General features: G+C 61.1%; 1 protein-coding gene across 1 annotated transcript in view; it reads left to right on the forward strand.

The window, feature by feature from the left end:
- Window positions 1–2,336: 2,336 nt before the first annotated feature.
- The window catches only part of TIMP2 (TIMP metallopeptidase inhibitor 2), a 45,844-nt gene continuing 35,506 nt past the window's right edge, over window positions 2,337–12,674 (forward strand). Inside the window, exon 1 of the mRNA XM_045813965.2 lies at window positions 2,337–2,753. Coding sequence (XP_045669921.1) covers window positions 2,624–2,753 — 130 coding nt within the window. The 5' untranslated portion in view covers window positions 2,337–2,623. The remainder of the gene's footprint in view (window positions 2,754–12,674) is intronic.

The raw sequence follows: 12,674 nt of genomic DNA on the forward strand, positions 1-12,674 counted from the left end.
GATTCCGAGTGTAGCCCTGGCCCCGAGGTCATTCCGAATTCGTCAAGCCCTCTTGACATGGAGTGGAGAGCGGTGAGAGAGCATCTTGTTGATGTAGCGATTCTGATCGCCTCCTATCTTCAGCATAGTCCTTATCTCAGGTCTCGGTTTCCTTGTTTTTGAGGTGGAATATACCGCCTGGAAGAGCAGGTCGAGGATAGGAAGAGGAACAGAGAGGTCCACGGGAGCCAAGGCTCCTGGGGGCATCCGGTGGCAGTCAGATGGCCGGGGTGGGGGACACGGAGCTGGAGGGGGGGCCTGGGTTCCAGGGACTGCGCCGTCCCTTCTCCTGCTCTGCCTTCCTGAGAGTCATTGACACGTGGTGCCTCGTGGTAACAGGCCACACGTGCACCAGATTCTGGAGACCGGTCAGCCCTTCAGAGCGACCCATTAGGAAGGGGTTTTGCCAGCATTTTGTGGAAGCGTAGTGGGGCTAGCGAGGTGGCTGGGCTGCCGTGTCTGAGTCATGCTGGTGCCCTCGGCCCCCACTCCATCCTTACAGAGGGACCTGCACTGCCCCTCCACTCAAAACCCTCCCAAAGCACCCAACTCACTCAAAATAAAAGGTGCATTCCCTCCCCTCCCAGCCCTTCTGACAAGTGGGTCCTAGCTGGCTCCTTTCCCTCTCTCTCGTCCTCCTTCACTGGCTCAGGGGTCTTTCCACTCGCTGCCCCTGGGACTTCTGTCTCTTCGGTGGATTTCTGAATGTCCTGCTCTCAGGACAGTGACCACTGTAGGTTCTCCGATAAGCACTGTTGATGGGAGGGAGGGAAGGAGGGAAGCAGACCAGGTCCCTTATTTCCACCCCCAGGCAGTGGCCTGCACCCCCCACCTTGTGCCACCATCAAACCACCACGAGGATAGTTACCACCCTCACCCGTACTTGATCGCTAATGTGTGTATCTTGCCTAAAGGACAGGGTGCCCCTAGGTTATCTGTTTCTCTCATAAACTAGCACATCGACTTTGGATTCTGTAAAGTTCAACAGCTTTTTGTTCCACTTGTAATAAAGAAAGAAGGGCGGGGGAGGCAAAGGTCACAGGCAGCCATCATGTTATAATTTTGAATTAACAACTAAAAAGTTAGCATCCTACATCATTTCAAGACGACACAATTCTATTTTACGGGAACAAAAGCTGGAAAAGTGACTTTGGATTTGTCAGGGTGCTAAAAATAACCAGGCTGCCTATTTAACTTTGCTCCCAGTTGTGTGCTGCAAAGACAATAAACAGAAAGAAAACGTTTTTTCCAGCCTTCCAGTATTTTCCAGTCTCCTATGGCAAGTCAGCACCACACAGTTTAGTGGGCAATCACTCCTCCGTTTACAGCCCTCCAGCGAGATTACAGCCGTCCTGTGGGCAGGAGCCGGGACCTGCGTGTAATAGGACCAACCACAGAGGGGCTCTGTGGGCAGACTGGGTGACAGGCACACAGGGACCCTGGTGGCCACACTTCACAGGCTTCTCTGCACCTCCAAGATCTCGGCCTTTCCTGGAACACTGAATTGTTTTGGGGAAAGTCCTTCAGTCCCACATTTGTGGGCGAAGGGAGGGAACTGTGAGCAGAGCCCAACAAATGCTTTCCTCCAATCCTACCGCCTCCTGGACTCCTAGGCCCACCCCTCTGGCTCTTGTTGGCTGGTCAAAAATATGGCCAGTTTATATAAAATCCTGTTTTGTTCATAGTAACCACTCCCCCTCCCCCTCCATCTGAACTGGCCAAGCACACTTAAAATTCTAAGACCTCCTTTTGTAAAAGGCGTCTTCAGTAAGCTTCCCCAGGCCACCTACCACGGGGGACAAGAGCAGGGGGCGGCGGGGAATACCCCTGCTCTGAAGCGCACATCCCTTTTGCTCAATCCCTAGCGAAGGGACCCTAGGGGTGGAGGGGAATCAGGCAGTGCACGCCGCCCGTGCCCAGCTGGAGGGGAAGGGGCGGTGGGCGGGCGCCTGGTGCCCTTGAGGGGTGGGCTGCGAGTCCCAAGTGCTGAGTCAGGGCCCCCTGGGCGCCGCCAGCTGCCACCCCGACCTCGGCCGATCTGGGGGGAGGGCGAGGGGGCTGGGGAGCTGCGGGGGCTGCGGGGTGCGGCCCGGAGCCAGGTGCGCAGCTGCGGGCCCCCAGACGTGTCTGCGGGTCCGGGCACAACAAAGCCCCGTTTGGGGGAGGGCGGGAGGCGCGGGAGGCGCGCGGGGAGGGGGCGGCCGGGAGCTCCCGGAGCCGCATTGGCCGCCCGCCACTGGGGGGCGGAGCCGGCACGCCTCGGAGCGCAATAAAAGGCCGGCTCGGCCCGCGCCCGCAGCGCACGCATCCATAGAAGGCAGTGGAGGCCGCCGGCGCCCGGTCGCGCGCGCCCCCTCGCTCGCTCGCCTCGCCGCCCCCACCCGCCTCCTCGCCGCCGCGCCCCGCGCCCCTTCTCCGGCCCGCGACAAAAACCCGGGAAAGTTTGCGCGGGCGAGCGCGGGCAAGGTGCGGAGGGCGTGCCCGCGGAGCGCAGCGAGCCCCGCGCGGCCCCGGCGCGCCCAGAGGCCAGCGCCCGCACAGCCGCGGCGGCCGCCGAGCCCCGCGCCCCGCGCCCCCGCCCGCCATGGGCGCCGCGGCCCGCAGCCTGCGGCTGGCGCTCGGCCTCCTGCTGCTGGGGACGCTGCTGCGCCCGGCCGACGCCTGCAGCTGCTCCCCGGTGCACCCGCAACAGGCGTTTTGCAATGCAGACGTAGGTAAGGACGGCGACCCCGCCCCGGCCCGGTGCCCGCCTCCCCGAGGGTCCGCGGGCGCCCCGCCCGCCCGCGTCTTGCCGAGGGGCCCACGCCCGGACGCCGGCCCTCGGGCCTTCTAGAACCCTGCAAGTTGACGGCAAAATCGCACTTTCTTTTTCTCCTTACGTCTCCCTTTCTTTGCCTCTCTGCCGAGATGCTTCTCAACCTCAAAATTCCACCGAAATTCCTCCGCAGCTCCAGCCCCAGAAAAGGGAGCCAGGGAGCGGATCGGCTTTGGCAGGCTAAGGGCCCTGGGATGCCAGCGCGGGGGGTGGGGAGAGTTCCGGCCCCGGGGGGCTGGAGGACTGGGGACCCCGGGAGAAACTTTCACAGACGGGATGGAGCTGGGCTTCTCTGGCCCGAGGCTGGGTGGGGAAGGGCTTCTCTGCCTGACCCCCTCCCACCAGCCCCGTTTGGGGGCTCACTGGATGAAGCTGGGGCAGAATGGAAGCTTCCCTCATCTGCCCGGTTCCCTGGGCACAGAGGGGCACCCCGGCAAGGCACTTAGAGCCCCAAAGGCAGCTCCTTGCTCTGTGCCCAGGAGGCACCGCACACACGGAGCTGGACAGGGAGGAGGGTCCTTGAGTAACCGGTTTGCTGCCTGTGACTGCTTTTTCAGGGCATATCCACAAAGACTGGAGATTTTGGGGCAAGTGGGGCTGTGTGGTTGCTTAAAATCCTCAGAAAATATCTTTCCCCCCTCGGCACTTCTCGCCCCTCGAAGGTGGAAGCGAGCAAGGGAGGGAGGAACAGCCCACTATTTGTTCTATCCACGCGGGGCGGGGGGGCGGGGGAAGGAGACAAGTAGGGAGAACGCAGCAGAAATGGGAGGAAGCAGCCGGGCCCCAGAGGTCTCCATCTGGGGTTCCAGCCGCCCTGGTGAGGGTCAGCCAGGACTTCCTGGGCCGAGTTCGGTTTAGCCAGAAGGACAGATGTACAGCAGGTGGGCCCCGTGTCACCCCCCACCCCCGCCATTGGCTTCTCAGCAGGTTTATGTTCTGCTCTAAGTCTCAGCTGGCTGAACATCTGGTTGCCAGGCCCGATGTGGTGCGGCCGGCTGCCCTCACCTGCGCAGACCCAGAGCCAGGGTCTCTGGGTTTCTCCTGTTATCAGCCTTGCCCTCCGGACCTCCCTGCACCCCCGCGGCTCCTGGCCGCAGCCGAATTGGCCCTGTGACCTGACGCCTGGCCAGAGCGTCTGCAGGTGTTCTTGCCTGTGGTCGTCACACGGCTCTGGCCACCTTGGCGTGGAATGTGGTGTGTGCATGCCTACAGAGTAGTTTCACGTAAAACCTGATGTGGGGGACATCAGGCTGACTTCCCGATTTGGCTTTGGTGCTCCCCAGGATTTGAGGGCGATGCACACTGGTCTTCGTCTGGGGTGTTCGCGGGCGCCCAGGCCTGTCCAGACGTTTTGCTAAGAGCGAGGCCATGCTTCTGACCCTGAAGCTGTAGGGCAGGATGGTCCCAAGGCCCAGAAGGAACCGAGTCTTGTAAGGTGCTCGGGCTTGGTTTGCAGGAGCCGAGCGAGAAAGGGCTGGGCCTTGGGACCACCTCACACTCTTCAGCTGTGTGGGAAGGATTTCCAGCCACTTCCGGGCCTGCCCGGTGAAGCTGAGGCAGCAAAGGGTCAGGGTCAGGGAGCTTCAGCAAGCCTTGGGGTTCTTTCTTGCTTTGTGCGTCCCTCTGGCTTCCACCTGGCTCTCCTGGTATGTGTGTCCCATTTCTTCGCATCAGAATCATCCAAGAGCCTAAACTTTTACCCCGTCCCAGCTCGGAGCCCCTGTTGGGCTGCCGACGCCGGACTTGCACTGCAAAGCCCCGTCCGTGAGATTCCTGTGGCCGCTGTAGTGAATCCACAAGCGGGGGGCTCAAAACAGCAGGGGTTGCTTCTGCCACATTGTAGGAGCCCCAAGTCCAAAATCAGGGTGTCCGCAGGGTCAGCTCCTTCTGGAGGCTCCGAGGCAGCATCTGGTCTAGGTGTCTCTCCCAGCTGCTGCTGGCTGCCAGCGATCCTTGGCGCCCCTTGGCTTGTGGACACGTCACTCCAGCCGCGGCTCTGTTTTTAAGTGGGTTTCTCTGCGCGTGTCTATCCAAATCCCTCTCTTATTAGAAGGACCCCCGTCCCTGGGTTTAGGGCCCACTCACATCCAGCATGACCTCATCTTGGGCACACCTACGAGGACCCTCTTTCCAAATACGGTCCCAGACGCAGGTTCTGGGTAGACACGAATTTTAGGGGGGGAAGCTCTTTCAGCCAAGCTTCTCCGGTCGGCCCTCCTGTGCTCGGTCAACATGGAATACAGAGCCGAGACACCCGCGGGGAGGCCCTGGGCGGCCGTAGAGTCCACCCCCCAGGGGAGGCTGCGGCCTTTCTGTGTCTGCTTCTCCTTGAAGGGAGCTTGTTCCTGACTCTCTTGCAAGGATCTGGACTCTGGCTGAGAACAGAATTGCCTGGGGCTCTTGCAAAGATCACTCAAGTCTGGGTCCCTTTGTAAAGACAGAGTCTGGCCAGGACCTCCACTCTTGTAGTTTTAAAAGCACCACAGGTGACCTTGGGCCCCCAGGGGCCCATGAAGGGTGACGGCCGTGGGCACGTGGGGCAGCCTAAAAGCTGACCTTCAGTGGGTGCGCGGGTGCCTTTAATCGTTGGCTGGGTGCGGGCTTGTTAACTGGCTTGGTGTCCGCAAGAGGCCGTTGGCTTCAGAAACAGTCGGAATTCTGTCTGCCTGTGTGAGGATTTCTGGGAGCTGGTAGGACCGGAACTGTGGTCGGCCAAAGGGGTTCATGATGAGGTCAGGAAATCTGGGATGAAGAGAATGGTGGTAAGAGGTGATCTGGGTCCCTCCGGCAAGGCCCTGTTCCCCATCCTTTCCAGGAGAGCAAGGACAAACACTGCTCCCATGTGCTGCTGGCCCGGACTCATGGGGTCCACGGCCGTGGATGGCAGGCCTGCGCAGCCCCCGGAACCTGGCCAGAGACCAGCGCTGGGCTTGCCCCTCAGGCGGCACCACCATGGAGGGAGCCTGGAGTCACCCAGCCCGCTGAGCGGCTGGCAGGTCTGGGCCATGTGGGCCAGTTTCGGCAGTCATGGGTAAATCCAGGAGCTCTGCGGACAAGGAGTAAAATCTCACTTCTGGCCTGGGTAGTAGTGCCCACGGCCACTCCGGCGCGGTGCCCACCATGGCGTCGTCTCTGGGGTTGCCGTCTCCAGACAGTGCTCTCTGCAGACCCTTGGTGATCTCCGGCACCAGCTGGAGAAGGGCCCACAGCCAAGGCTGTGTGCAGGTTGCTGGGGCAAGGGGGCTGGCCCCGGGTGTGCGCTGAGGGGGTCCAATGGCGGCCACCCGGAGAAGGCACGCACCAAGCATTCAGAAATGGACATGCGTCCCGGGACGAGCAAGGCGGGTGAGGTTCCTGTGGGTTGAGTCAGGCCTTCAGTGCGCGGGGGCCAGGTGGGGGTGGCGGTCCTTCTACAGAGCGCCTGGCTGACCTGTGTTCCGGGCACGCTTGCTTTCCTAGCGGGTGGGGTTTCAGCAAACAGAATGGAGCGGCTGGCTCCGCCCCCTGGGATGTGAGGAAGAAGCAAGGCCTGACCCCGTCCTCATGGGACATCTGTGCCAGGCAGTGTGGAAGTGGGTTTAGAGCTGTCTGCGGCAGGGTGGGCAGGGCCCTGCAGACCCCTTCCCCGATGGCCAGGCTGTGCTGGAAACTCAGACAGACTCAAAGTGCTTTGGGCAAATGATAAAGTCACTGTGTGAAAGGGGGGAACGCATTTTCAGGGTCAGGAGATAGAGGGTTTTGCAGGGAGGGGGCCGTGGGGGCTGCCCCTGGGCCCGGGTTTGGACAGCACCCCCAGAAGGATGCGTTCTCCCAGGGGAGTGACTAGAACTGGAGCTGCTGGCAGTTCCTGGGGTTGGGAGACAGAGGAGAAGAGATCGGCTCAGGACTCGGGCGTGGAGGCCGTGCTGGGGCGTGGCCGGTGGCTGGAGGGAGCTCTCCCCACACCCTGGTACCTGCCTGTGATCCAAGGACATGCTGCCAGCCTCCAGCCAGGACCCGCTCGGTCCGTGGGAATTGGTGGTCGTGGCCTGGGCTCCGCGAGCTACAGACCAGCACGGGTACCTGCCTGTCCTGCCTGCTGCCTCAGCCGGGTCGCCAGGCAGACGCACACGCAGGCTGCGCGGTCCAAATCCGTCGGCAGCATCGGAGCGCATTGAGAACAAGGATGTGGACAGCCCCCGGGCTTGCAGGGCGGGGCGGGGCATGCGGCCACCTAGTCCAGGTGCAGAGCCACTGACCCAATGCCCGAGGGGCTGCAGGTGTGGGTGAACCCCTTTGATTCCATAATGGCTACGAGATGTGCTTGGAGGAGCCTGGCAGCTGGAGGATGGAAAACACAGCCGGAGAAAGAAAAAGCCTGGAGGAAACAGGAGAAGGGAGAACAGCATGGTGCATGGGGTCAGCGCTTCTCCGCTGCCGGGGTTGCTCCCTCTCTCCTCAGCACACACGCACAAGGCACCCAGCGCGGGGGTCCCGTAGCTAGGGTGGTCTTCCTGGGAAGAGAAAAGCAGAGCTGGGAGGTCCAGCTTGGAGAGGGTGAACCGGGACTCTGAGGAGCGAGCGCGGGGAACACACACGCAGGCCCAGTTGAGCACATCCTTGGCGGCGGCGTGGGGATGTGCTAAGCAGAGGGACCACCTGCCCCGGCAAAGGTGAGAGAGCGTTCTGGGTGCAGACCAGGCCACAGAAGAGGGCGAGGGGCCAAAGGACGCCAGTCTGGCTTATCACATGCAGTCTGTGCCCCTCCCAAGGCCCCAAGGCGAGCCTTCGAGGGCGTGCACCTGTGGATGACAGCAGGCGTGGCCCGGCAGGTTGGCTACAAGGCAGACGGCTGAACCCGTGTCCTGAGTTAGAGCCTCGGGGTCCAGGTGGTGGGCACGGGTATTTCGAAGGCTGTCTAGGGGACCCTGATGCCCGCCAAGGTCTGCACAGAGCAGTCGTCTCCGACACAGGCCACCCCAGACACTTCCGGTTTGAGGAAAGAATGTTCTAAATTTTTAGCATACACATTGACAGCTGCGCTTGTACAAAATTTTAAATGGACAGATGGGTGTTGAGACTGCTTGGCCAGGCTTCTGTCTTGGTGCTGGAGGGTCTGAGCAAGTGTGGAGACTGAGCACCAGGGGTAGCAGGGTCGATGAGACGCCCCAGAATTTGGTGGCTGAGGGAAGTAGTGGAAGAAGTCTTCCAGACTGAGGGATGGTCGGGGCAGTGTCTCAGAGGGCAGGCGGGGTGAAGCTGGCTCCCCCATTTGGAGCTGGCAGCTCCTGGGACCCACTCCCCTGGACCCCTGGGGGCCTGAACGGGCTGGAATGCTGGGACCCTTCAGTGCCTCCATCGTTGTGTGGGGGTGCGGCTCCAGGGGGAAAATGCACAGAGACCCAGAGGAATTCCGTTTTGTAGCTGACGAAAGTGTCCCACCGCTCCCTGGGTCAGCTGAGTCTGAATAGCATCGCGGGTTAGGCTTCTGGGGACCCCAGCAAGGCAGACTAGACAAGGGTTTAGTCTACAAAGCAAATCAGGTGTAGTCTTTGTAAGGAAGGATCCCATCCCGGGGTGTATGGACATCCGTCCAAAGATAGACTGGGGAGTGGGGGGAGGGCACCAGAGGACTGTTAAGTGTGGCCGTGGGGGAGCGGGCTTGAAGCTGCAGGCAGGAGAGTGATTTTGAGGGGCTTGTGGTCCTCTGGGAGCAGGTGCGTGCACTGGGGGGCGGACTCAGGAGACAGGAGGCAGATCTTGCCTCTGGGGGGTGGGGTGTGAAGGGCTCGTGGTGGGTTTGCCTCCAGGGTTTGACCTCAGCGCCCGAGGCTCCGTTCCCTGTTTATTTCTGCTGGGGTACAGCGACACTGGGGTGTGCACGAGAAAGACTCTGGCTCAGCTGACGGTGGAAAATGTGCGAGGGACCCGGAGGGAAGGGGAAGTGGAATGTGGAGGGGACGAAGAGTCAGCAGGAAGCGAGGAGACTTACTTTTTTCTAAGGAGCCTATGAGGGAGGCCACTGTGCCGCCCTCAGCGGCGTGCAGGGGAGAGATCCAGGCAAGGCCTTCCGCCTCCGTTTCTCCAGCTCCAAGTAGGAGATGGTAATTTGCCTACCTCCTGGGGTTGTGGAGGAAGATCACAAGAAAGAGGGGAGGTCAGATGCTTAGGTCGGTGCCCCAGGAGGCTCTGGTGTGTGTGTATGGAGGGTGGGGGCGTGAGCTGTCTCCGTGCTAGACCCTGCACCGTGCATGCCATTCCCCTCCAACCCGGAGGGCGGGCCGTGCTGATGGAAGTAGGGGAGCTCGGGGAGACACAGGCCTGGTTAAGAGGCAGCCAAGGAGCTGGGAAGAAAAGCATCATCATTCTTTGAAGGGAGAATGATGGGGGCCTGTTAATATTGTCCTTAGCAAGTGCTAAGTGCTTGGAAGTGGCTTCCGCGTGTTCCTGGTATCAGCGCGTTAGGTTCTGTCATTACGCGCCCATTTTACAGAAGATCAGACTGAGCACAGCCAATGAAGTCCCTTGCTTAAGTTCGTGCAGCTAGCAAGCAGCTGGCGAGGTCAGGACGGGGCGGGTGTTAACACAGGAGGCTGACCTGGGTGATCCCGAGCCATGTGGCCTTGGCACGGTGGCCATGGCCGCTCCAGGTGGTGGTGGGCGGTGGTGGGAGAGGAACCCCTTCCGCTCAAAGGTCAGCCCATCGACTGCAGCTGAGCCAAATAAATGAAGCTCTATCCTGTCGGCAGGATAGTCAGCATTTTGAGCGGTGTCACAGATTCGTGTTTCTGACCTCGAAGGACCTTCAGAGGGTATTAATTTTAAAACCCATTTGCGGCCTGGATGCTTCCGTGTTTTGCATGTTATCTCTCTCTCCAACTGAGACGGAGTCTGGGGCCGACACACATTTCATGAAAATGTGTACCCAAGCGCTCTATGTTTCTCACGTTACCGAGGGAGCGCCCAGGTCAGGAAACAGAACGTGGTGCCCCCCCAACCCTCTGTTGATCCCCCCTGGCCCTAACTCCCCCTTTTCCTGAGGGTCACCCCGGCCTGCTTTTTTGGTGACGACTCACTGGCTTTTCTTTATGTGGGTTTCTTTTCCGTGTGTCCTTATTTCATAAAGAAGCACGTACACATTTAAATGCGCATAGAGAGAAGTCTGGAAGGGTTTCGGTCAACATTCTACACGGCGGGTGAGATCAAGGGCGATGTCGATTTCCTTTTCTTTATCTGCATTTTCTAAGTGTTGTTTGATTGACGTGTCTTAGGCGGGTAATTATTTCAGAGCGGAAAGGCATTGGGGGTAGATGTGCAGGGACAGGGAGGGGAGGGGGGAGGGGGAGGCGGCAGAGGGGCCCCCATGTGAGTGGGGGGAGGGCGCTGAGCCGGGGGCAGGTGCACATCCCAGCCCAGGGCTGCCTGACTCTGCCTCGGGGCCCCGAGAAGCCGTAGCTCGGAGGGCTTGTTGCTCCTTGAGAAGCCTGCCGTCCTTCATGTGCTGCGGGGACCTGACGCTCTGTCGGCTTCACGGAGGTGGCCTTCGCGTGCTGCTCGCCTGTTCAAGGGGCACACGCTGGGGGTCTGGAGCACATTCACGGGGTTGTGTGGCCGTCTCCCCTGGCTGGGTTTACAGCATCTAGAGGCCCCCGGAGCTGGGTTCTGGTCGCCGCTGCCTCAAACCTGCCTCTACCCAGCCCCGAGCCTGCGGCTCTAGCCGGGGTCCCTGGGACACGGCCCTGTGCACTGGGACCCGCAGGGCCCACAGCGGCCTCGGAGCCGGGCCACAGAGCTGAGCGGCTCGCAGGAGGCCGGACAGTGCGCAGAGCCCGGGGCAGGGACCGCCGTCCCTTTCCCGACCCAAGCCGAGCCCCGGCCCGAGTGGGGGGCCGGCTGCCCGTGTGCACTGCCTGCTGCTTGCTCCCCCTCCCTGTTTGCCTGCTTGAGACGCAGCCATGCGTCCGGGTATCAGTCTCGGGATTGACCCCAGAGATGCATGCATCCCCCCCACCGCCCAGGTTCTCGAGCCAGTGAGCAGAGTGGCCTAGATGAGGCAGAGGTGAGCTTCGAGGGAAAACCCTGGCTTTGTGCTGCGGGGTGTGCACGGGTGGGAGACCCCGAGGTCTCCTCAGCGTGTCCTTGGGTTGGGACCTGGCCTCCGTTGAGGCTTTATTGGTCCCTTTCCGATCTGGAGTCTGGAGAGCTTGGTTGGGCGTTCCTGGCAGCCGCATCAGGGCTGGGGGTGCCGTGACAGCCCCAGCAAAGCATGGGCCCTGCGGCAGGCTCTGCCGACCCCCCCCCCCCCCCCCCCCCCCCGCCTGTTCTCCAAGGCCCTGGTTACAAATCAACAGCTGACTCTTCACCAAGGGCAGAATGAGGAAATGGACTACATTTTAGGGAAAAAAAGACAAAGTGGAAGGTGTCGGGACAAAAGCCAGCCAGAACTGGTTCTGAATCCTGCCTCTGGGCCCGAGGCTCCTTTCCCTCTTCCATACAAGCAGGATGAAACTTCTCCAGATCGGGGCCTGGTAGACGAACGAGCCTAGTGCAGACGCCGGAGAGGCCCGTCTGCCGTCACCCCCCCACCCCCAGCTCACCTGGGATTCTGAGCCCCAGCTCCGCGCTCCATGCTGGGTCTCTTCAGGAAGGCCGCAGGTGGAACAGGAAAATAACCCTCCCCTCTCCGATCCCGGCCGGCTCTCAGCTCTGGAGCCCCGCCTGCCTGTTGTGTCCAGTTCGCTCCTGCCGGCTCCTGCCGCCTCCGTGCCGTCCAGATGGGGAGCTCAGGGCACGCAGGTGGGGGAGGGCCGTGTACTTCTGCACAATCATGCAGGCTCACAGCGCCAATGAGAAATCATACCCTCGGGGGTCTGCGGCCCCCGCCTTTGCTGAGCCACTCTGCCTGGTCCCTCCAGGGGTTGAGAACCCACTGTGCCTAGTCGGCTGACCCTCCCCAGGCCACCCTGTCCTCCCCCTGGGCCCCATGACGTGCGGGAGAGTGGAAAGCAAGGACGGGAGTCCAAAGAGAGCCAGGAGTGTGTTGCAGGCAGAGACGTGGGGCGACGATCCCGTTGGGCTGCGTGTCTCGCGTGCTTGCACGTGCCCAGTGGATCCTGCGCTCGCGGAGACCTCACCACAGGGGCCCCAACACTGAGGAAGATTACCTGAGCCTTCACCCGTGGTCACAGGCTACTGAGTGTCCCCCCTGCAACCCTGGCTGGTCACTGGTGTCCAGGTGCTTTCAAGAGACGACATTCCTTCGGTCAGCAGCTGGGGACAGAGGACTTTGGCCACCTGTGGGCTTCAGGTCGGTGGTGGATTGTTCTGTTCAGAGGACAGAATCCAATTCACGAGGATGATGTTGACTCTGCAACAGGGCCGCTTGGGGGAGCCCCTACTAGGCGCCCTGCTTTGTGGGCCAGAGGTGGTCAGTTGGGTGTGTGTGCGCAGTTCTCTCCTGGGGGCTTTTCTCTAGCATCGAACCTTCCGTCCTTCAATGTCTGTGGGAGAAAAGGACCAGCCTGGCATTTCAGGAGGGAGCGGCTCCAGCACAGAGCCGGGATGCGTGCCGCCTGTCCCCGGGTTCTCGGTCCCAACATCCTGTCCCCTTGGCCCAGGTGGCTCCATGGTGGTCTTTGCTCTGCGTGCACCGTTCTGGAAGACAGGGATTGAAAACACGAGGCACATCCTCCCCAGTCATACATCTCTTAGATAAAGACATCGCCTGTCTGCACCTTTCCTGCACAGAAGGACGTCCTGCCTCTCTTCTGACTTACGAGGCCTCGGTGAGGCAGGGGAGGCCTGTGTGCCCTCCTGTGTGGATGGGGAGTGGTTAGATGAC

This window comes from Ursus americanus, chromosome 23 (genome assembly GCF_024610735.1).
Source record: "Ursus americanus isolate L20-20 chromosome 23, mUrsAme1.1.p, whole genome shotgun sequence".
Lineage (NCBI taxonomy): Eukaryota > Metazoa > Chordata > Mammalia > Carnivora > Ursidae > Ursus > Ursus americanus.